The 23,272-nt window shown below is 59.7% G+C and overlaps 1 protein-coding gene across 2 annotated transcripts; it reads left to right on the top strand.

Annotated features, from left to right (window-relative positions):
* On the top strand, positions 1–23,226 carry KCTD10 (potassium channel tetramerization domain containing 10). Of its 2 annotated transcripts, none has more exons than XM_055146642.1 (7): positions 1–138; positions 7,341–7,554; positions 13,666–13,835; positions 16,053–16,139; positions 16,388–16,440; positions 16,955–17,150; positions 20,892–23,226. In XM_055146642.1, exons 1-7 carry the CDS (start codon positions 136–138, stop codon positions 21,114–21,116), a joined length of 948 nt encoding a protein of 315 aa, XP_055002617.1. In that variant the 5' UTR covers positions 1–135; the 3' UTR covers positions 21,117–23,226. The 2 variants fall into 2 exon arrangements, with proteins under 2 accessions (XP_055002617.1, XP_055002616.1); XM_055146641.1 differs by having other exon boundaries at positions 16,050–16,139.
* Positions 23,227–23,272: the final 46 nt, after the last annotated feature.

The following is a 23,272-nucleotide window of genomic DNA, read 5'->3' as shown; positions in this document are numbered from 1 at the left end:
GCCCCCTGCGGGGCGGAAGCGGCTGCCGGCGCCGGAAGTGCCGCCCGGCGCGCCCCCTCCCGCGGCTCGCGCGAGCTGCCCGCTTCCTGCCTCTGTCAGTGCGCGTCGGGAGCCTCCGGTGTCCTCCGGCCTTTCATGGTGAGCGGGGCGGCGTCCGCGGGCGGGCCGGGCCGGGCCGGGCCGGGCCGGGCCGGGGCCGGGGGAGTCGGGTGTGTGTGTGTGTGTCGTGGAGGGGAGGGGGTCGCAGCGGTGGGCGGCGCGGGGCGGCGGCCCGGGGGAGGCTCTCCGGGGAGGGGGGCGGCGGCGGCCGGGGGTCCCGGCGCGGGCCGAGTCGCGGGCTTCCTGGGCAGCGGCCGCCCGCCGAGTGCGACCCCGCGGGCGGGCGCGTTCGGGGCTGGAACTCGGCGGAGGGGGCCCCGGGCGCCCGGCGCGGGGGGTCCCTGTCCAGTCACTTCCGTTGGGGGCGTCTCGGGCCGGCGTGCGGGTTCCGTCGCGCGCCGACCCTCCCTCGGGGTCTTTCTACCCCGCACTGTGCCGTCGGGGGGGGGGGGAGGGCAGGGGGGTGGGAGGAACCGCAGGCGCCGGGGACGGGATGGGACCCCCCCCACCCCCGAGCCCGAAAGTGGCCCACAAAATGGGCCCCCCACGATGTGTCGAAGTAAAGACCCCCGCCCCTTGTTGGGGTAGGGGACGAGGACCCCCTGCTTGGCAGACGCTTTCCCCAGACCTGCGGGCATGGGCTTGGCCAGACCTGGGTGGGGGGCGGGCGGGAGCGATGGGACGGGGTCCAAGGGGCGTGCTCTCGACCCTGGTTTCACACCCACCTCCTCCTGTGGCCCCTCGCCCAGCGCCGCCAGGAGTGATAACCAAGCACAGAGTGGCCCCTGAGTGTGGCCCCAACGCCGCCCCCTTCCCCCCCCAAAAAATAACCAAATAGACAAATCAGAAGCGGCCCAATCTTAAGGTTCTTCTCACTCTAGCGGGAGTGCAGGGGGGGGGGGGATTTTTTGATTTGGGTCTGACAGATGAGCCGGGCACAGAGTAGGGTATCGAGGACCCTTGTCATCCCGTCTTTTGTTTCCTCCCTGAGAAAGGGGATTGATTGGGGGCACTTGCCTTGCACACTGCTGGGTTCGGCTCCCAGGGCCCCGTATGGTCCCCCAGGCATCACGGGGACTAAGCCTTGAGCACTGCAGGGTTTGTCCCCCCCACCAAAAAAAAAGTGGGATTAGTAACATTTTCCCCATTGGACTATTGGAGAAATAGGCTGAGCATCATCAGATGGAGCCACATCATCAAATAACGCCCCGCTGTTGTGCCTGATGGAATTTAGTGAAGTGGTTGAACAAACTGAACCCCAAGATTTTTCTTAGCTGCAGGAATGCCTTCAGGTTTGGTAGCTTTGTAATCAGCCCCAAGGCAGCGACTCTTCCAAAAACACCTGCGCTATGTGACCCTCTGCGGTGGCCAAACATCAGACTGCTCCGAAGCGCTTAATTAATAAACGATAGTTGACTAAGCCAGCCTTCCCCACCCGGCACCCGGATTCTGATCGGTTGGTTTGGGATGATCCTGGCATCAGTCATTTTCAAGCATTGCCCTGGTGAGCCTGGCACTGCCAGGGTTGGGGACCCCTGTCTTCTGGAAAGATGGGGGGGTGGCAGGAGTGAAACAGTGCTAAGGACCCAGGTGCCAAGCACTTTGACAGTCATTCTCGGAGGGTTCCTAGGAAGACCGTGGCATTCGCTAGCATCTTCGTTTACAAGTTGGGAAGCAGTGACTAGTGTGAGTCACCTGAAGAGCACCCAGGAAGTGGTGGCGCTGGGTCTGCAGTCTGTCCCCAGCCACAGCGCCAGACCTGCCCACACTGCCAGCAGCGCTGCAGAGGTGGAGAGCAAAGAGCCCGAGCAGAGAGAGCTGGTGTCTGTTTTCTCCTAGTATTCGCCTGCGTTTCTTCAAGTCAAACCCCTTTGGGCCGATGTTTATTTTTCAAGCGTGGGTAATGTTACTTCCTGTCTCTGGCTCTGGAAGTGTCAGGCCGGCCCGGCTTTTGTTTCTGATGCTTCAGTTCTCAGGCACAGGCAGGCATTGGCTGATCCGAGAGAGCAGGAAACCAAGGAGCTTCTCCGAGACCGTGCAGTTAATTGTAGCCTAATTAAAGCTGGCAGACCTCTCTAGGTTGCAATTTTGGCTGCTCCTGGAAATGACTTCAGTGGAGTTTTAGAATGCTGCTGTTGCCCATGAGGCTAGGGAGCTGGTACAGGGGTTACAACACTCGCCTTGCCCCCCCCACCCGCATTTAATCCCCAGCATATTAGCGCCTGGAGTAACCCAGGAGTGAACCTTGAGAACTGAGCCAGGAGTAAGCCCTGAGCATCGCTGGATGTGGCCCAAAAATGATAAATAAATAAGTAAATAAGAATGTAAATGGTTAAGGAGCCAGAGTGACAGTACAGTGGGTAGGGCGCTTGCCTTACATGCAGCAGACCCAGGTTCAATCCCTGGCGCCCCATATGGTCCCCGGAGTACCTCTAGGAGTATTTCCTGAGCACAGAGCCAGGAGTAAGCCCTGAGCACTGCCGAGTGTGGTCCCCAAAGCAAAAAAGGTAAAAAGAATTTACATGCTAAGACCCAGGCATCAATGGCAGGGCGGGGCTCAAGCGGGACAGCACGTGTTTTACGTGTCTGCAGCCCTGGGTTCCATCTCCCACACCACAGAACAAAAACCACGTGTACTCAAACCACTCCTTTCTCCCCGCACCCCCTGGTAGCAACAGTAAACTTGGGAGAGGGGAAACAAGAGTCCTCTTATCCATCTAGCTGAAGTACATGTGTTGGGTCTTGAGCCACACCCATAGGTGCTGGGGCCTCTTCCTGGCTCTGTGCTCCATAGTAACCCCTGGCAGGGCTGGAGCAGGGCGCGGATGGAGCCAGGACAGCTGAGTGAGAGGCAAGCACCTTCACTCCTGTACTTGTTGAAACAGCCTTTGTTTAAAAAAAAAAAAAAAGAAAGAATGTTGCTGTGCGGAGGCAGGTGGGGTCCTTTGGGGCAGGAGTAAGGTGCCTGGGCTGGAACCCCAGGCCTCACACCTGAAGGCCTGTGTCCTTCTCCTGGAGTCCCATTCCTGGCCAGGACTTCCTTGCAGATTGCCTGGGGTCCGTAAGCAGGACCTCTGGAGTCTTGCTGCCTGTTTCTCGAGCCTCTTAGGGGCCTTCCTGCCCCACCTCTGTCCTCATTCACAGTGGCATCCCTCTCTCGTGAGCGTGGAAGGAAGTTGAGAAGCAGGCGCCCGGGAGGGCCGGCTCGGGAGGCTCCGTGGAGAGGTGTGAGGCCTCCTGTGTGCCCCTGTGTCCTTAGCTCACTGGCACTCCAGGAGCCTCCCAGGACTGGTGACTGACCCTTGGAGGGTGGACTCCCATGGCACCAGAGCTGGCTTTGTCTGCCGTGTCTGTGTCGGTGTCCTGGGCTGGCTCAGGAGATTTCGGCCTTTATCTCGGAAGGTGAATGGAATCAAGTGTCACCAGCTTACTCAGATGTCATCGTTTGAATGTTTGCTTGGGACGGGACCCATTCTGAGTGCTCTCAGGTGCAGCCCTCGTGGATGGGGTTGGTGGGGCGGCCCCATCTGCTGCAGAGGACTAGGCGGAGGGGCCCGGGCTCCCACAGCCAGGTGGGGCCTGGTCTGGATTCTCAGACCCATTTCCGGCTCCCACCTCCAAGCCCTTGTATTGCCTCCCGGCTCTTCTCCGAGATTTGGGGTACTTAGTAAAGAAGGAGGTGTGCCCCTTTGCTCGCTTATGTCCAAGCACTCTACACCGAAGCATGGCCACCATCCTGGACTCAGGGCCAGCAGGACTGCTCGCCTCATCGTCAACTCGCTTCTCTGCACCAGGGCGTATGAATCCACAAGATGGAAATAAGAGAAATAACAATTTGGGGCTGGAGCGATAGCACAGCGGGGAGGGCATTTGCCTTGCATGCGGCCGACCCGGGTTCGATCCCCAGCATCCCATAGGGCCCCCCCACCCCCCAGCACCACCAGGAGTGGTTCCTGAGTGCAAAGCCAGGAGTGACCCCTGAGCACCGCCAGGTATGACCCAAAAAGCAAAAAAAAAAAAGGAAAGAAAAGAAAAGAAAGACAACAAATAACAATTTCCCCTAGCATGCCCCAGCACCTCCGTCCCACGCCCAATACCATTTGCGTTTCAGGTGGTTATATGTGATGGCAGAAATGAGAACTGGTATTTATTTGGGCTGGGTGTGGCGGGGAGGGGGCAGTTGAGCCATACCCAGTGGTGTTCGGCTTCACTCCTGGTGGGGCTCAGGAGAACGTAATGGGGTGTTGGGGATAGAACCCAGGTCAGCTGCGTGCAAAGCAAGCACCCTACTCTCTCTCCAGCCCCAGAACTGGTATTTCTGGAAGGGCGTCTTAGGAAGGGAGCCAGCATGGAGGGTTTCTCAGTGGGGTTGCGGAACGAGAGACACAATGCTTGTATCAACCCAAACCTTACCGATAAGAAGCAATTGTCTGCGTGTTATCTTGAAGAGGGTACTGAAAACCAAAAATGCATTCTGATTTGGTTTCGTGTTAGCATAAAAATAGCGTGAAAACCAAAAAGGCAAGTTTTAACTTGTCTGTTTCATGCTCTGGCACTTTATAAACTGCCACCCAGTCTCCATGCTTTGATTTTTGTATAAATTGAGATGTGAAAGGGTGCCTTGAAAAGCATTTTTAAAAAGCTTTTCCTGCGGCCAGAGAGTAGTGCAGCAGGGAAGGTGCTTGCCTCGAATGCTGCTGGCCTGTTTGCCAATCCCCAACACCATATATGGTTGGTTCCCTGAGCACTGCCAGGCGGGATTCCTGAGCCCAGAGCCAGGAGTAAGCCCTGAGCACCGCTGGGTGTGGCCCAGAAACCCCCCCAAAAGGCATTTCCTGGGGTCTGGGCAGTGGCTTCAAGGATTGGCGCCTGCTGGGCATGTGGGAGCCCTGGGTTCAGTTGTGGTTTCCCAGCGCCCCTGGAAACGACCCCAGAGCACTGCTGGGTGTGCCCCTCACCAAGAAAAGAGCTCATTATATAAATAAATACCTCCAACCAGATAAACAGTTTTCCGTTCTGGGCAAATTGCCCTCCTCCCGCTTCAAGGGAAAAAAGCCTCCACAAGTATAAGCCTTTCCCCCTCCTCCCTCAGGTCTTTCGGTTCATTTCTAGAAGCTTTCTTCCTGCCAGCTCCTTTGGACAGTGTTTCCAGGGTGGGTAGGAGAACTGTCAGCATAGGGCTCGGGGGGCTGGTTTCAGAGGAGGAGGGCTCCATCTTCCTTTGGGCTGTCACAGAGACCCCAGGTGAGCCAGGCCCGAGCTGTGGAGACATCCCTTCTACCCCGTGCCCTGGTGAAGCAGGAACAGCTCCTGGGGAAAAGGCTTTTGTTTCCAGGAGGCCACCTTCCTGTTTCACCCTGCAGGGCCCTGACCTCTGTCCCCAGCTGGTGCTTCCTGGCTGCGGGGGAGGGGGCAGAGAAGGTAGGCCACAGCCTCTGCTGTGACAGGTGGGTGGCAAGTTGCCTGCCACTGGTCTCGTCCCACTAAGCAAAGTAGTACTGGGGGGCCGGGGAGATAGGGGTGAAGGTACGTGCCTTGCGTGTGTCCAACCCTGCTTCTATTCCTGGGAACACCTGGTCCCCCAAGCACTGCCCAGGGTGGCCCCCATGCCTCAGAGGTTACAGAGCTTGCACTGACTTCCCCGGCCCACTTTGCTGAGTATAGCGGGGAGGGGTCGTAGCCTGCTGAAACTGCTTGGGAGCTTCCCCCGCCACCCTGCCCCTGCTGTTTCCCACAGTAGCGTGAGACATAAGGCATTGTCTTAAACTCCCTGTTTGGTGTGGGGAATAGTTCAGGAGTGCTGCGTGCCATCTGCTCCCGCCCAGCCAGCCCACGGGAACATTCCTCGGGGGTGTCTGTGTCCTACTGCCTTGCGGGAGAACTTGTGGGGCATCTCAGAAGAGGGTTTGGCTACGTGGAGATTGGGGCACATGGAGGGCTGGGGGAAGCGGGGCTCAGGTCCCCCTGAGGCCTCAGGGGCAGGTAGGAGGGAGGGAGTGGGGCTAAAGGTCAGGTTGGTGAAGTTGGCGAGAGCCAGGCCACAGGGATCTGGCTCTCTCGGTGCTTTGGACGGTGGTCTTGGTTGTGCCTCGGTCCATCAGCCCGCATGGCCCCGTCTGGTGGGCGAGTGCTGAGGGTACTGCCTGTCCCGTGGGAACCCCAAGCACCTGGGAGCACCAGGCCTGCCCCGTGCCCCAGATTTAGTGACGAGGCCCCCTGTTCTTGGGCCTCGTCTCCCGCGGAATCTTACTTCTTCAAGGAGCAGTAGCGTCTTGGAGCCGTCTGTGGCCCACGTCTTTCCCGGCGCTGCGTAGCCTCAGACACCACAGCCTGTCTCCGAGCTCTGCCCGGAACCGGCCGTGCTGTTCAGGCTGTCAGATCTTGTGTTTCAGGCAGCGCGAGCGTAGGAAGTTCCTCTAATGTAGCGGTAACTTGCTTCCCAGAGCCCTCATGTTTAGTTCTCAGAAAACACCTTTTCCATGCGGGGAGAGTGAGCTCAGGGTCTGGGCACATGTTTTGCATGTGGGACCCTCGGTTCCATCCCTGGTCCCACCTGGCCCCCTGAGCACCGCACCGCAGGGCTGGGCCCGGACACCAAGCACAAGGAAAGAAAAGGCCACACGTTTTTCCTGTGTGGGTGCAAGTGGGAGTTGGGGTTCTACTCAGCTTCCTCCTGGCTTGCTTCACCTGGGATCTGCCAAGAGGTGGCTGGGTGTTCAGCTGGTCAGTGGCGTGTGGCATCATGGCGGGGGGGGTCATTGCTGGGGGCTGCGGCAGCCCGGACACTCCTGTGGAGTTGTGGGTAGAGCAGGAGTCCGGGTGACGTGGCCTTAGTGGCCAGCTTATGCCCGCAGAGTGAGGTGAGGTCACTGTGGGAGACTGGATTGGGGAGCAGGCATCCCTCCCAGAGGCAGCCTGGCCCCGCCCCGCCCTTCCCCTTTAAGAGAAGTCCAGATTTCCCTGGGAACTCGGCTAACTTGTCAATATCAGGAAACTTGGAAGCTTTGTTTTTGGTTGTCGGGCCACACCTGGCAGGGACGGTGCTCAGGGGTCATTGGCTCGGTACTCACTCAGTGCGTGGTGGGAAGACCCGGGTCACGTGGGGATGGAACCAGGGTCCCCTCTGGCCCAAATTTGAAGTTTCCTATACCGTTTTGGTCCATTTGGTTCACCTGAGACGCGGCTAGAGGCTGGATTCATCAGCCCGCAGCCCGGTGACGTTGTGTCTTCGGCCCCTGCAGGAAGAGATGTCAGGAGAGAGTGTGGTGAGCTCAGCGGTGCCAGCGGCGGCCACCCGCACCACTTCCTTCAAAGGTGCCAGCCCCAGCTCCAAGTACGTGAAGCTGAATGTGGGCGGGGCACTCTACTACACCACCATGCAGACGCTGACCAAGCAGGACACCATGCTGAAGGCCATGTTCAGCGGGCGCATGGAGGTGCTCACCGACAGTGAAGGTAAGCCCCTCTGCTCCGGCCCGGGGCGCCCCCAGGCTCCTCGCCCTCACTCTCTCACCGAGCACAGCGGGCGCGAGGGTCTCGGGGTTGTCTGTCGTCAAGGGGGACTTCTCCAGGGAAGTGGCATCACCACCAAGACCCCCAGAAGCAGAGCCGGCTACCCAGGGGCTCGGCACTTGTCCCGGCCTCTTGCCGGGTCACTGTTCTTTCCCTCGCCGAGGCGGAGGTATTCGCTCTGGCCCCTTCACCTCCCTCGAATGGGCTTCTGGTGGGGGTGCGCTTGGCTGTGACTTGCGGTCACTCGCCAGGCTGTTCTCCCCAACTGGTAAGATGAGGCGGTCACCCAGAGGCACCCCCGCCCGCCCCCAGTGTGGGTGTCTTCCGTGTCCTTTCCCGTGGCAGGACACGTTAGTGCAGGCAGGGGATGTGGGAAGAAATCTTATCCCAGCCACCTCTCACCACGGAGGGGCCTTATCTGCGGGGCTCGGGGGCTGCTAGCAGGAGGGCCCTCTTTCCCCGCCTGCCTCCCTCCCTGACGGTTCTCTGCTGATGCCCTTCCCGGAGGGCGTGTCCCAGGCCACTGGGAGACTTTTATTCCAGACAAGGTTTGGGGCCCAGCGCCTGCATGAGGGGTTCTCAGACGGGAGGGGCTCGGGTTTCCTGCTAATTGGGGGTTTCCTGCCTCCTGGAGAAGGCCAGACTGCGGTGCAGGGGGCCCCAAGTACAGGTTTCTGGGGCGGCTGCGGTGAGTGATGTCAGGGCCCCAGCACCACCTGTAGTCTCAGCCAGAGAACACCCTGCCTTGTCAGGAGTGTGTGGTCCCCTGTGAGCGGACCACACCCCACTCCCGGGCGGAGGGGTGTGGAAATGCAGACAATAGGGGCCCCCAGCTAAAGGAAGCAGCCTTATCGGAGAAGCAGGGTTGGTGCGCTGCTCTTCCGTCCTGCCCGGTCTCTGCCAGCGCTTGGGGAAGGCTGCCAAGTGGAAGCCCTGGCCGGTGGCCCTAGTGGCAGGCTGCTGGAGGGACAGAGCCCCCACCTCCCCGTGCCCCTCGGGCTGACACTGGTACCGTGGCATGAGGCACTCAGCCCCGCGGGCCCGCTTCCTGCCCTGTGGAAAACTTTCGTTCAGGCCTGGGCGCTGTGGTTCTGCATCAGCCTCAGTGCCGAAGCCCTCCGGGGACTCTGGAGAAGGTCCCGCTCGTTAGTCTTGGGTCAGTGCACTGCCCAGCCTGGCCCGTGGCCCCAGGGTGGCCCCACAACACGACCCTCAGAAGCCCGTCAGCTGCCACCAGCAGGCCTAAATGCCAAGTTGGGCCCCACCAGGCGCGTGGGTGCCACAGAGCAGCCTGCCAGTCTGGGCACAGCAGGGCTGGCGGGCAGGGAACAGCGGCTGTGCTGTGAGTCGGAACCTGTGAAGGCGCCTGACAAGGGCCCGCGGCCCTGGGTGCAGGGGCTCAGGGGCGGGGTGGGACATCTGAGTCCCTGGCCCTGCTCCGTCTGCCTCGGTGGTATGGCAGTGCGCGAGGGGCTTCGAAGCTCTTTCCTCGTTCCGCACGATCCTCCTTTCGGGGTGGTTCTTGGTGGGGGTGAGGGCATCGGGAGGCGCCCGCACCCAGGGGGGAGGCGTGGGAACTGCCCCCTAGGTCTCAGCACTGCTGCTGGGTGCGAGGCAGGGAACGGCACTGGGAGGGCCAGGGCCAGGAGAAGCGGCTCCTAGCCAGGGTGGCTTCGAGTGCTCCAGTCACTGCTGGGCGGCGCTGCCTCTGCCCTGTGACTGCTGGCCTCGGTCACCCAGTTCTGCCCCCACTTGCCTTGCCTGCTTCGTGCCCGTCACTTACCGTACCCCCACGACGCTGTCTCTTGTTCACGTTACTGTTTGTGGTCCACATCTGGCAGGGCTGGGGCCCTCCCGGTGGTACCGGGGAAGCCTCCCGTGGAGGCCCACACGCCCTCCCTGGTGAGGCACTGCCGCTGCCGGATTGAGAGTGTATGTGAAGGGGGAATGAAGAGAGCCCCGCACGGTCCATCCACCCGGGCCTGGAACCTGGGGTGCGGCAGAGGCGTGAACACCCCCCTGGCCTTCCCTGTCCTCCCTAGGCCCCTCTGGCCTCCTGAAGCTTCTGAAGTTTGTCAAGAACTCAGACGTTTGTCAAGGTGGCCGTGTAAGGGACTCCTGTGCAGGGCCTGGACTCACAGGGTTGCCCGTGCGTGGCCCTCGCTCTCTGCCTCCTTCCCTTCTGCGGGAGCCTGGCCTGGCTCGCTCCGTGTTTCCACCTTGGCGCTGGATAAACCTGTGTGTCCCGAGTCATCACCCAAAGGTGTGGGGGCAGGGGTCCCGTGATCAGCCCAGTGGAGAGCACTGGGCGCCATGCCCGGGGCGGCTCCTGCAGCCGCTGCTTATGCCCCTGTCTGGGCCGCGTGTCAGTGGCCTTCTGTGGCTCTGGCCTCTGGGCTTGGGCCTGCCTTGGCCTCCCCCTGGTGGGGGGAGGGATCATGAAGTTGACTTGCCCTTCTCGGACTCTGCTGCAGGCCCTGTGTCCTGTCCATGGAGATTGTCCTGTCCAGGAGGGAGAGCCTCATTCTGGAACACTCTCCCGGTTCCTGGGTGGGTCTCTCGAGAGCGGTGCCTCGCCCAGCCCGGACCACATGACGGCCCACCCAGAAAGATCCTATCACTGTACTTGGTCCGTGCAGAGACTCTGGACTTCGCAACACCCCCACCAGCCACCCTCAAGGCTGCTGCCCTAAAGTCTTTCCCACCTCCTGGGAACTCTCTTCTAGAGTTTATTCCCAGCAGGGGGACCCGAAATCCCTAATACCTTGGCTTGCCAGGTATTAGTGTCCCATGTCAGAATGAGCTGTAGGCGCCCTGGGACACTGTCAGATATGACAGCAATGACGTGGTCCATCACCGCCGTGACATTCACTGATTCCCAGTGCATGGAGCATCTTCCTGTGTTCATTGTCATTGTGTCTCACTCTGAGCTGCCTTGGACACAGTACCCCCTCCCCCTTTCTCTCTCTCTCTCTCTGTCTTTCATTTTGTTCTTCGGGTCACATCTGGTGCTGAGCTTCCTCCCGGCTCTGCACTCAGGAATCACTCCTCGTGGTGCTGGGGGACCAGCTGGGCTGCCGGGGATCGGCCCCTGTCGCCTGAGTGCCAGGCTCAGTCCCCTGCCAGCCGAGTGCAAGGCAAATGCCCTCCCCGCTGTCCTGTTGCTCCCACTCTGTCTGATGCTGTGAATATCTTCTCCCGGTCTGACTTCTCTGGTCGCTATTGCTCCTTGTCCTCGGCTAAGGGTGCTGGGAGTGAGAGTGAGTCTGTATCTTGCTTTGCTGAGTGGCGCCAGGAGTGCACAGCGCGTGCTCCACCCCGCGGCTCCAGCCCCCTCTTGGGTTGTTTGTTTGTTTGTTTGTTTGTTTGTTTCAAATGGTGTCCTTTGTTTTGAACGGCTCGGTTGGGGTTGTGATGGCCTGGATACTATTCAGCTGGTGATTTTTGACCCTGGGGTCTTTGGCAGTGGTGAGAGAGCTTTCTAGCCATCACGCTTTGGGGGTGGGGGTGGGAGTGTGTTAGCATCGAGGGGGCCGGTGTCAAGGGCGTTGCACAGGAGAGCCCCTTCTCAGGCCCTCCAGCCCGCAGTGACGGGGACACGGCTGAGGACCCTGCCGGAGAGACTCAGATTCAGGACTGGGAGCTGGCGACTACTCTGATGACTTAATTTTGTTTTGCTTTGTGGATTGGGGGAGGTTCGGGGGGCCACACCTGGAGATACTCAGGGTTTACTCCTGGCTCTGTGGTCAGGGTTCAGCGGACCCTATGGGGTGTTGGGACACAAAACCTGGTCAGCCATATGCAAGGCAAGTGCCCTCCCCGCTGTACTATCGCTCTGGCCTCTCCCTGTCTTCGAGCAGACTGAATCTCTCCATGGTGACAGGCCAGTGGGAGGTCCTGGGGGCCAGGACTGAAAGGAGAGAAACAGCCTAGGGCTTGGGGCCTGAGCTTGAGAGCCACAGAGTCCCCAGTAGCTGAATTTGACCACTTCTTTGGGTGGGGGGTTGTGCCCAGCTGTGCTCCAAGATCACTTCTGGTGGGGAGACCGAATGGAATACGGGGGAACAAACCCAGGTCAGCCGAGTGCAAGGCAGGCACCCCACCCACTGTTCTGTCACTCCAGCCCTGGATTTGCCAGTTCTGACCCAGCGGCTGCTCTGTCCTCGGGCAGAAACAGTGGGGCCCAAAGGCTTAGAGTGTGGGGTCCCTCGTCTGTCTGTGCATCGTGCACAGGCTTCCTGCACGCTCTCTCAGACCCCGATGCCTACTCTGCAGGGCAGCTCTAGAACAGGAAGCTGCCAGGCAGAGTGGTTAGCGAGACCCATGCCTCCCTACATGTGGGCACAGCTGGACGAGCGGTTAGTGAGACCCAGCGTCTCCCTGCATGTGGGCACAGAGCTGGCAGAGCAGTTAGTGAGACCCAGTGTCTCCCTGCATGTGGGCACAGAATTGGGTCCCTCCCAGGCACACCTGCTCCCACGGTGCCCCGAGCGGGCCTCCTTGACAGCGGCCTGCGCTCAGCCCACACTGTTCCGGCCTTGCCCAGCGGGCCTCCAGACCCCCGGCGCCCCGTGGCGGCAGGGCCGTGCCCCCACATCAGGAGCTGCGTGACTCCTGCTTGCGTTTCTCCGTACGGGGTCTTTGAGCAGCTTGTGTCAAGGGGATAGATTTCTGCTTTGAAAGCAACCAAAATATTTTAGAAGTCGGCATGCTGATTGAGACCTCATGGAGAGCGTGCCTGGCTCCTTTGTCCTTATTTGTCTAAAGTATGATTCCTTCGCCGCAAGCATTTCCTGGCGGCATTCTTGAGCTGGCGCCCAGCGTCACGGTCCGCCTGCTCGTTTATGGAAACGCGGGTAATTGATTCCGGCCCTTGCTCTTTGCAGCGGCCGAGGTGCCCAGGCTCAAAGGGCGGGTCTGGTCTCCTGCTCTGTGTCTCTGGGACGGAGCTGCTCCATCAGTCCTGGTGAAAGGCGTTTCTTGTTCTTTGTGCTCCCTTCCCCCCTATCTCCACCCCCCCCCCCCCCCCCCCCCCACACACACACACACACACACACACACACACACACACACACACGCACGCGCACACACACTTGGGAATGTCACTGAACTTCTCTTTGCCACTGTGGAATGAGCCCTTGCCCCCGCCCCCCACCCCGAGAGTATGGTGGGGAGACCAACTTTACTCCTGTCGGTGCTGAGAGAAAAGCCCTTTGGCGTTGCAGAGGGGGTGGCCGGCTAAGGTACTTGCCTTCTGTGCACCAGCCCCAAGTGGCTCCCCGGCACTGCATGGGAGTCCCCAAGAACTGCCAGAAATGAGCCCCGAGCACTGCCAGATAGCACCTCAAACTCCCCCCCCAAAAAAAACCCCAGAAAAGTACTCAATCTAGAGCTTTTTCCCCAAGTGAGTCATTGGCCAGCGCTGGAGGAACTCCCGTCCAGGGGAGGTGCTTTCTGGACGCCCAGTGACCCCCTTCCCCGGAGGGGGCTGGTAGGCCAGAAGCGATTGGGGCCTTAGGTAGGAGACTGAGCCGCAGCCTGCGGAGACGGCCATGTTTGCCCCAAGGTGGTTGTAGCGCAGTTGTGTTTTCATAAACGCCACAGGGGGCAGAAACCGGCCCTCTTGGCTGGTCAGTCCTTAGAAAGGGGGGCACCCTGCCACTCCTGGCTACACTCCGGGGCTACGCGGACGCAAGGGGGCATTTGGGGCTCATGTGGGGCCAACAAACTCAAGACCCTGGACCTGCTGGACCTGTACCCTGATGCCGGGGCACCTCCCTGGCTCTGTAACTGTCCTTTGAAAAATCAGAGGTCACAGAGGAGCCTGGGTCTCTGCTTTGCACAACAGCAGCAGCTGCGGCCTGGACACAGCCCTGCTGGCCAGTTGGCGAGAGTGGGAAGCAGCCACTCCCCGGAACCCCCTGGGCACCTCCGCCAGCAGGTCCTGGTCCGTGCTTGGTTGTCTCTGGATGAGGAGGAAGTCGGGTCAGCAGGGCGCCCGCGTCTGTGAGAGGCCTGTGCCGGCTAACGAGCGCCTCCCTCTGTCCCCTGCAGGCTGGATCCTCATCGACCGCTGCGGGAAGCACTTTGGGACCATACTCAACTACCTGCGCGATGGCGCGGTCCCCTTGCCCGAGAGCCGCCGGGAGATTGAGGAGATGCTGGCCGAAGCCAAGTACTACCTGGTGCAGGGCCTGGTGGAAGAGTGCCAGGCCGCCCTCCAAGTAGGCATCGCCCGTCCTCTCCCGAGGGGTGGGAACGCACCAGCCCCCCATTCCCTGCCTCGTCACTTTCCCCACAGCGAACGGGGCCGGATTCCCCCCACTGGGACGCTCAGAGATCTCTCCTGCTGGAGCGTGGGGGGCCCGGGGATAGTCCCAGGTCGGCTGCGTGCCAGGCAAGCGCCTTCCTTCCCCACCGTGCCCCCTCTCCGGCCCATCGCTGACTCTCGGCTGCCTCTCCCTTGGGAGCCAGGCACCTGCCGTAGCTCTGGGGGATCCGTGGACCTGACCCCACTGACCTCCAGACGCTGTCGTGCTTGTCGAGTGCCCAGGCAGAGCCCTGAAGACACCATGTGGTGCCGCACGGTTGGGTCAGAACCCCTGTCACATGCCCTCCACTGGGCCACGCCAGCCCCTCCCCACCCTCCACTCCCTCCACCCACCCTGCCCATGTCTCCGCCTCCTTCCTGGCATCTCCCTTTGCCACATTATCTCTTGGCACTGGCCTAGAGATGATAAAATTGAGCCAAGCGCTGCTCCCAAGTCTGAAACACATCCTCCTCCCAGCGCGCAGTTCACCCCCGCTGGAGTGAAGAGAAACCAATGCGCCCCTCCCCTCCCCTCCCCCGCCCTGCTGTCCTCAGCACTCCCCAGCCTAAGTGCTTTGCTGGCCGGCACTGGGTGTATCCCTCACCCCTGGCATTCCTGGGCGTGGCCCCTGTGAAGTTTTTGTGATCAATACGAAGTTGACCCTGTGTGCTGTGCTGGGTGTGTCTGCAGTTGCGCTTAGAGAAGGCAGTGAACTGCTTTTGTTAGCCTTGCAGTTCCCCGGGGTTAGTGTCCTTTTTTTTTTTTTATGGTTTTTTTTGTTTGTTTGTTTTTTAGCTTTAGCTGTCCCAGGGTCCCATACATTAGCAGGCTTCCCCACTGAGCCCCTCCCAGCCTGGTGCTCCGTTGTTTAGCTGGCTGGCTTTTCTAAGTCTGTCTCTCGTTCAGCCCTCAGGGTCTCAGAACTCACCTCGGCCGCTTCCTGTGGTCTCTGTGTGGCTGAGGTTAAGCTCTGGCACTGACCTCTGGGCTTCGGTCCTACTTTTTCAGGTTTTTTTTTTTTTTTTCCTAGCTTGGTTTTTTTCCATCCCGATTTGACCACCTGCGTTTCTCACGTGCCCGCACCTCTCCTCGGGGCGCTGCTTTTCCACATCACGCACCGCTCATGCCCAGAGAGGCAGCACCTGCTCGGCTGAGACGCTCTTCCGGTTTCTCCTGCTCCTTCCGAGCCCTCCCTTGTCTCTCGTCTGGGCGTCTGAGGGGCTCTGCACCAGCTGCGGCTCCCTGTGGAGATCGAGTTGGGCTCTGAGAAGTTGGAGGCACTGATGGTCCGCAGCTGGCCCAAGGCCTTCAGGGACTGGGGGTGAGGGGTGAGAGGGCAAATCTTCATATGGGGACCCCCATACCCGGGGTCAGGTCTGCTCTCTGCAGCGGACTCCTCAGCTCTCCTTCCTGTTGCAGATAAGCCAAGAACTGGCCGCAGTCAGGGATGTGAGGAGAGGAAGAGGCCAGGGCTTGGGGATGCCCTTAGTGTTCAGTGGGTAGAGCCGTCACTCAGTCCCCGTTTCCCAAACCGCAGCTCAGGCCTGTCCTCGGCAGCACCAGCTGCGGCAGGAAGTCAGCCTTCCTCCCGCCCGCGGGGGGCCTGTGTGCGGCGGCGGCAGCCCCCTCTGCTGGGGCACTGCGCCCGGCCTTCAAGCTGTTTCTGGAGAATTCTCAGCAGCCTTTGCCATCCGCCCCTGGTGTGCGTTTCCGTGTCCTCCTCCTGGCTGTCCTCCTGGCTCAGCGCTCTGCAGCGACGTGCTCGGCCTGGCCCTTCACACCTCTTTATCTCCTGACCTTGCTCCTCTCCTTGCTCCTCTCCTTTCGGTTATGGTCTTGAGATTTTACTGTTTTTTTTTGTTTTTTTTTTTTTAATTCCCTGTGCTCCCGGCCGTGGGGTGTTGGGTGCTTGGAAGTGCTCTTGTCCTGAGAAGTGAGCACTGAGCCCCACCCGGCGGAGGAGCAGCGTGGGCGGAGCGCTCCGCTCTTGCTCTTCCCCCGTCCTCAGTGCCCGATGGTAAGACCCTGCCTCTCGGGCCAACCCTGAGTGTCCGCCAGCGCCCCCAGGCCCCGTCTGGAACCCCGTGCTGAGTGGGCCTCTGGGGCTGACGTCCTTTTTCGTTCCAGCAGAACAAAGACACTTACGAGCCTTTCTGCAAAGTCCCTGTGATCACCTCGTCCAAAGAAGAGCAGAAGCTCATAGCGACGTCCAATAAGGTAGGCGCAGGAGCCTGGTGCCAGAGGTGAAAGACGTTCTGGAAATGTTTGGAAAGACACCTTGGGTCGTGTCCTGAGCTGGACCCAGGAGGGGTTTTGTGGGTTCTTGCACCTTACCCATGTTCCCCCTTGTGGGGGCTGGGGGGCAGGGCATGGAGTCTCCCTGCCCGGCCCGGCCCTCTGGGAAGCCAGAGTTTCATTGCAGCTGCATCCCCACTAACTCTTTTCTTTCCTTCAAACGCTCCTAGCCGGCCGTGAAGCTGCTCTACAACAGAAGCAACAACAAATACTCTTACACCAGGTAAGGGGCCAGCCGGGCAAGACCTCCCCACCTGCCCACAAACACCTCCGCTCCCCCAGCTGGGCCCCGCCCCTCGTGTCCCTCTGAGGCTGGTCTCTGCATGCCCTGGGGATGCTCAGGGACGTGGGTGGGCCATTGGCCGTCTGGCATTGAGGAGAATCCGTGCACCCTGAGAGGCAGGGTCACCTACCTCTCGTCACCTACACATCGCAGTGTTGTCAGCGCATGCAGGCTGCTGCAGCCGGCCCACTCTGACAGTGGGTTCCCCTTTCTGACACCCACTGACAGCAACGGCCCCTCTCCCCCCACCACCCCCCTCCCCCGCAGCCTTTGGCACTTGGATTTTCTTCCTTTGGTCTGGACACTTGATAGGGTCATAATCAGGCGTTGCCTTTAAGAACCACAGTGCCTTCCTCTTGCCATGATCTGGGGTTGCGAGCGGAGAGTGGGAGCCACGTGACAGGGTAGCTGTCGGTTCCACCACACGGTCCCCCTCCCGAATGTTCCTTTGCAGCAACTCCGACGACAACATGCTGAAGAACATCGAACTGTTTGACAAGCTGTCCCTGCGCTTCAACGGGCGGGTCCTGTTCATCAAGGACGTCATCGGGGACGAGATCTGCTGCTGGTCCTTCTACGGCCAGGGCCGCAAGATCGCCGAGGTCTGCTGCACGTCCATCGTCTACGCCACCGAGAAGAAGCAGACCAAGGTAGGCGCTCGCAGACGGGCCCGGGGTGAATGGCGGTGGGGGGGGGGGGGCCGTAGGGCAGTCCACCTTCCTGCTCTACAGAAGTGAAGCAGGGAGGGGCGTTGCGGGGCAGGGCCTCACTGGACATTCTCATCCTCCTTTTGCACCCTGGACAACTCGGGGAACACACGGGTGGTTCTCTTTGGTGCTTAGCTCTGTGACAGTCGTGCAGACAGCCCTTAAAGGCTGACCCTTTGCCATAAATGCAGATTCTGGTATACCCTGTGCCCGAGGTGCCTCTCCCCTGTGCCAGAAGCGTTGGTGGAGTCTTATCAGCACGGCCTGTGCCAGCCTCACTCTCCCCTGTGTTTCCCATCTGCATGGCCCCATCATTGGGTCACTAGGGGCAGCGCTTTCTTCAGGACACCTGCCGTGGCTACCTGCTAGTTCTTTGTCTCCTTACCCTCTGACCTGAACTGGCCCTCCGTCCTTGGATTCCTCTGTGAACCTCTCTCGCTTCCTTCCCCGCCTGAGGGGCCACCTGTTTTTTTGGTTTTGGTCTTGGGGGCCACACCCAGCAATGTTAAGTGGTCGATCCTAGCTCTGCACTCAGCAATCACCCCTGGCAGTGCTTGGGGGTCCATATGGGATGCCAGAGATCAAACCCAAGTCGGCTGTGTGCCAGGCACATGCCCTCCTTAATCGCTTTACTATCACTCCAGCCACCTAGGTTGTAGATTTTCATAGAGATTTCTGTGAAACTTCTCTGTCCTTAGTCACACTGCTTAGCTTTCAAAGTACTGACTTCAGGAAAGACTGACGGTGCATTCTGAGTTTTAACGGGGCTCCGAGGGTTCAAGACCATATGGTGTGATCGCAGCCCTTTAGAGGCCAGCAGAAAGGACCCAGAAAGCCTGTCCTGTGTGCAGAGCTGGTGAGCAGCAACGTGGTGCCAAGTCTCCTTGGCTCCGCCTCTCTCCCGTCAGGCTTTTCAAATTTCCTACTGGGTGGCAGGTGTCCGAGGTTCTCCAGGGCTGTTGGGGGTGGCTGTCCCAGGGAGCTTCAGATGCTTCCTTTGTTGTTGTTTCATAATTGGCATCTTCTCCTCCTTGCCGAGTGCCCTAGTAATTCTTCTTTGTTTTGTTTTTAATTTAGGAGCACACCCAGAGGTGCTCAGGGCTTACTCTTGGCTCTGCGCTCAGGAATCACTCCTGGTCGTACTCGGGGGTGTGGGTGGGGGGACCCTATGGGATCCTGGGGATCGAACCCAGGTTGGCTGCTTACAAGGCAAATGCCTTAGTCCCTTTACTCTCTGGCCTACCCTAGTAATTCTTTGAATTATCTAGTTGTCTTTTGTAGCAGGGGTGTAGTTTGCAGAAATGACACATTAGCCACTTGACCCTTAATCTGATTCCCTGAGCAGCGCATAATAAGTAGGTACAGGTATATAAATACACAAATGATATGTAAGTCCTTCATTGTGTGTGTGTGTGTTCATAGTGCACGTTTCAGGTGCCACACCTGGCTCTCTACTCAGGGATCACTCCGGGTAGTGCTTGGGGGATTGTATGGGGTGCAGGGGATTGAACCTGGGTCATCCACATGTAAAGCAAGGGTCCTCCCCTTTGTGCTGTCACTCCAGCCCTCACATTGTACGCTTCTGTTGATCTCTCTCTTGACTCTTCCCTGTCATCTTGTGTCACTGTCCTTCTTGTGAATTCAGTTTCCAGATCAATTGATTTTTGTTTTCCCTGCTTCTTGTAATTCTCATGTGGCACCAGAGCGATAGAACAGCGGCGGGGCTGGCCTTCTACATGGCCAACTCGGGGTTGATCCCCGGCAGGTGTGGTCCCCAAACCAAATTAGAACCCAAAATGTTACGTGGTTTTCCCAATCTCCCCTCTACTCACTGAGACGTTGCTCGCATTTGCTTTAAGGACATCTGCTCCTGTTAGAACATTTCTGTAGCAGCTGCCTTATGTTCCGGTCAGATTCTCCAGCCTCTTTCACTCAGGCTGTGACAGCTATTGAATATGTCTCTGCATGGACGTGATTTGGAAATTTTCCTGCTTTGTGATGACTCTGGGCCCAGGGTCTCGCCTGTGCACTGCTGGGGGTGGGGGGTGTCGTGCGGTGCCAGGCCTGTGCTCTGCCACGTGAGCCGCCTCCTGCCCCTTCCTCGTTCTTCACATGCCAGGCAGGTTTGGCGTATCCCGTGGGTATTCTGGATGCTTCAGGGCTCCGGGCCTCGTTTAAACCCAGAGAAGGCGGACAGTTCGTTTCACAGGCGGGTGACCTGCTGTGGGGCCGCCTCGGTGCTCCCAGCCTCCCAGGCGTTGTGTTTTGGTGGCTGCTCCATTGGCACAGCCCGCAGTTGGGATCCGTGCACTGAGGGTCGGATCGGCAGGCGGGAGAGTGGAGTCCGTGTGCAGCTAGGACCCCTCAGGAGCTCCCCTCCTTTCATACCCGTCTCAGGACTTCCTTTTTGTTTGTGTTTGGGCCACACCTGGCCGCCCTGAGGACTTGCTCTTGGCTCTGCACTCCTGGTGGTCCTGGGGATCGAACCCGGTCTGCTGTGCGTATGGCGAGCACTCTGCCCCTCTCCTCAGTGCTCTTGCTTCCCCCGGCCGCCTCTGTGGCAGGCACCGGGTCAGAGGCTCGGGCTCTGTCCACCCGTGGGCCGGGCGCTCCCTGTGACTCACATGAGCAAACCGTAGCAGGAACGTGCCGCTCGCGGAGTCCAGTCCCTCGGGCCCCGCTGCTGCTGTTGCTGCTGCGAGCCCAGGCACTGGCGGGCGGGAGTGTAGAGAAACAGGGATGCCAGGAGCCCCCGCCTGCGCCCACCAGGCTCCGGCTCCTCGAGAGCGAGAGAGCGAGCTTTCCCGGGTCCTGTGTCCGGCCCGCTTCAGAGTCGGGCCCTCCTGCTGTCCGCGCCCTGGATCCATGGCTGGGGGCCTCTGCGGGAAGCCTCCCCCGTTCACCTGGACTCAGGACCCCGGAATCCTGCCTTCAAACACCTGGTCTCTGTCCTGAGCCGCGTCCGGTGCTCGGCACCTTCGCCCTGAAGGGCACAGCCCTCACCGAGCGGGAGGAATGTGTGCGTTTCACGGGGTGCCCTAGTCGCTCTGGGGGTCTGCCTCTGAGCAGGCGTGGCCCGGCTTCTTCCTGGCAGCTTTCTGCCATCGCTTGTCCCTTGACACGGACTGTCGTGTGTTCTTTCTAGCCGCCTGGCGCGAGTGAGCTGGGCAGGGCAGAAGCGTGTGCGCAGCCCTCTTCCCTGTCTGGCTCTCTGTGACTGTTTGCACGGGGCTCCTTGGAAAGGGGGAGATGGGGAGAGCGTTGACTTTGGGAGGGGAAGCGGGGGGGCAGAGGGGACAGAGGCCTTGTCCACTCTCTCCGTGTCTTTCAGGAACTTAGTTCCATGTCCCAGGGTCACCTGCTTTAAAAATAGCAGTGATGGGCCGGAGAGGTGGTCCCACAAATAAGTACGGAGAGAAGGCACTTGCCTTACATCTAGCCACATCAGCAGGGACCCTGCTTTGACCCCAGCGCCACCTTGTGGTCCCTTGAGCACCGCCGGGGGAAGGGCACTTCTTAGCACAGAGCCAGGAATAGAACATGAGTACCCCCAGGTGTTTCCCAGCTCCCCCGCCCCGAGAGTTACAGCGGGCTCACTGCAGTCCCGGGGCCTGCTGAGGGCAGGTGACTGTCGTGTGTGCGTGCCAGCGCGCCCTGCTCACCTCCTCCCCGGGTCTCACGCAGGTTGAGTTCCCCGAAGCCCGAATCTACGAGGAGACCCTGAATATTCTGCTGTACGAGGCCCAGGACGGCCGGGGACCCGACAACGCGCTGCTGGAGGCCACCGGCGGGGCAGCTGGGCGCTCCCACCACCTGGACGAAGACGAGGAGCGCGAGCGCGAGCGGATCGAACGGGTCCGGAGGATCCACATTAAGCGCCCCGACGACCGAGCCCACCTCCACCAGTGAGCCCACCGGGGCCGCCCCGCCTCCGCTCGCCCGCCGTGCCCCTCTCGGTTCCCGCGCAGGCTCCCCGGAGCCCCTGAGAGACTTTTTAACAAGCCAAACAACTCTTTTCTATTCCCGACAAGGTAGACGATTGTCTGTAGGCAGGTGAGCGCAGCCTCACGGCAGCCAGGCGTGTCCAGGTCTCCTTCCCGGGAGGGCGCCTGGACCCTGGCTCCCGCCCGCGCTCCTCGGGGACGAGCATGTGTGGATGGGCCGCGCACGTGAGAACCTTTGTTGGCAGTATTTATTTCTGTGAGTGGTGACTACCTGTTTGAAATGGTTGGATGACGAGCCCTCTGGGGCTCGGCTCGACAGCTCCCCAGGGGACCCCCGCCCCCCATTGATGGGCACCAGCGGTGTCTGCACCCCCTCCCTCTCCCCTGGCCTCCAGCTCCGCACCCTGCTGGCCAGCCCCGCCGCCTTGCTCCAAGTCCTCTACAGCAGGACGTTGCCTGGGCACGCTGCCAGTTCACCACCAAGGTGGCCGCACGGACACTTGGTGCCTCGGAGCTCTCGCCTGCCCGGCTCCCCTGAAGGCACAAGTCTGTGGCCACCGCGGCTGTGCTTCGGCCTGGCGCTGGCCAGGACTCCAGGCCAGACCGGGCCAGAGCTGCCCCTGGCGGTGTGTGCCCGCTGCACTCCGGGAGGGCCTGCTGGCTCCAGGCTCTCCTTCCTCCTCCCCGGCCCTGTCCTGCTGGGCTTGCTGCTGCAAGTGGATGTCCCCAGCCCCCCAGCAGCCCCTGGGGAAGGCCCCCGTGGGGGTAGCTTCCTGGCTGTCAGCCTGGCCATCCCCTGGGGGTCCCTTTCGTCTCTGTGATGTTGACAGTGTGGAGCGAGCATCTGTGAGCAGGGTGAGAGCAGGTGTGGGCCCCAGCGGGGGCCGTGTGTGACTGCGGATGTGACCGTGTGCTCGTGGGCCGCTGGAGTCCGGCTGTCTGCCGGGGGCTCGTGTCGTGCAGACACTCCCGGTTACCTACCTCCCGGGCTGCAGGCGGCAACGAGCAGAGACTCGACAATGTGGAGCAGTGGCGGGACGCGTGAGTGTGGAGGGGAGGGAGGGCCCTGCCTGCCTGAGGCCGAAGTGACCAGTTTATACCAAAGGGATTCATAGGGGCAGCCTTTGACATTTTGTATTCCCAAAATGGAGTTTATATTTTGAAATGATTTTTACGGTTTGGACTCTGCCCGCCCAGCGGCAGCTCAAAAACTTTATTTTATACCCTGCAGGGACGCCTGCGCTAGAGCAATCGTGAGTGACCCCGAGTAACACACCGTGGGCAGATGCTTTTAAAGCTGCCCTCTGGGGAACTGCCGGGTGAGGCCATCTGGGGTCCCCTCGGTGAAGGCTAACCGGATAACGTTTTCGTAAATATTTTATACTGTTCACAACCAACCCTTGGGTCGAACTTTTTCTTTCTAGAAAAGCAAAAAGAATGTTTTACTGTTTTCTGTAGGAATGGAAAAGCCATCATAATTTAAAGTAAAACTGTTTACCAAGGAATACATTTGTGGAACAATCTACTGTCAATCTGATGTGTTCTGGCTTCTACATCTTGTGACCCAGCGTTTCGGGCTGTCTCTCGACATTTCCTTTTCTTGCAACTCTGAAGTTCTCTGTAGTTTTGCGTTTTGACTGCCCGGGGATAGGAAAAGACTCAGAAGACATTCCATGTTCACTGCCTGTCGCCGTGAGGTGACAGAGCGGTGTCTTGTCCCGGCTCCGTCAACCAAATACGTTCTACAGGGAAATGATTCTTTGTGAGTTGGCCCAAAGGGCAAGCAAGAGTCATTCTCTGTCCCATTAAGGCTCATCCAAGCAAAACGCTATCACTCGGAAATTGTAAGCCATTTCATGTAACAAGTTCGGTTCTTCCCCCATCAGCGCTCTGTCACCGTGACTAGGGGCCCCTGCCCAGGTGATGCCTGGCATAGCCGCTCCCTCAGGGTACCCCCACCCCCCCACAGCTGTGTGTCTCTGTATGGAAAAAGTGCTCTAAGCTTCAGAAGTAGTGACTGCATTGTGCAAGCATTTGTGGGCGTATGTACAATAAAAGTTCCACTTCCATTCAAATCTGTTTCCTGGGTCTTTTCAGAAATAATCTGCTTTACCTCCATTC

Source organism: Sorex araneus, chromosome 9, assembly GCF_027595985.1.
Source record: "Sorex araneus isolate mSorAra2 chromosome 9, mSorAra2.pri, whole genome shotgun sequence".
Lineage (NCBI taxonomy): Eukaryota > Metazoa > Chordata > Mammalia > Eulipotyphla > Soricidae > Sorex > Sorex araneus.
The sequence above is the reverse complement of the archived record's forward strand: the minus strand, read 5'-3'. Positions and strand labels throughout refer to the sequence as shown.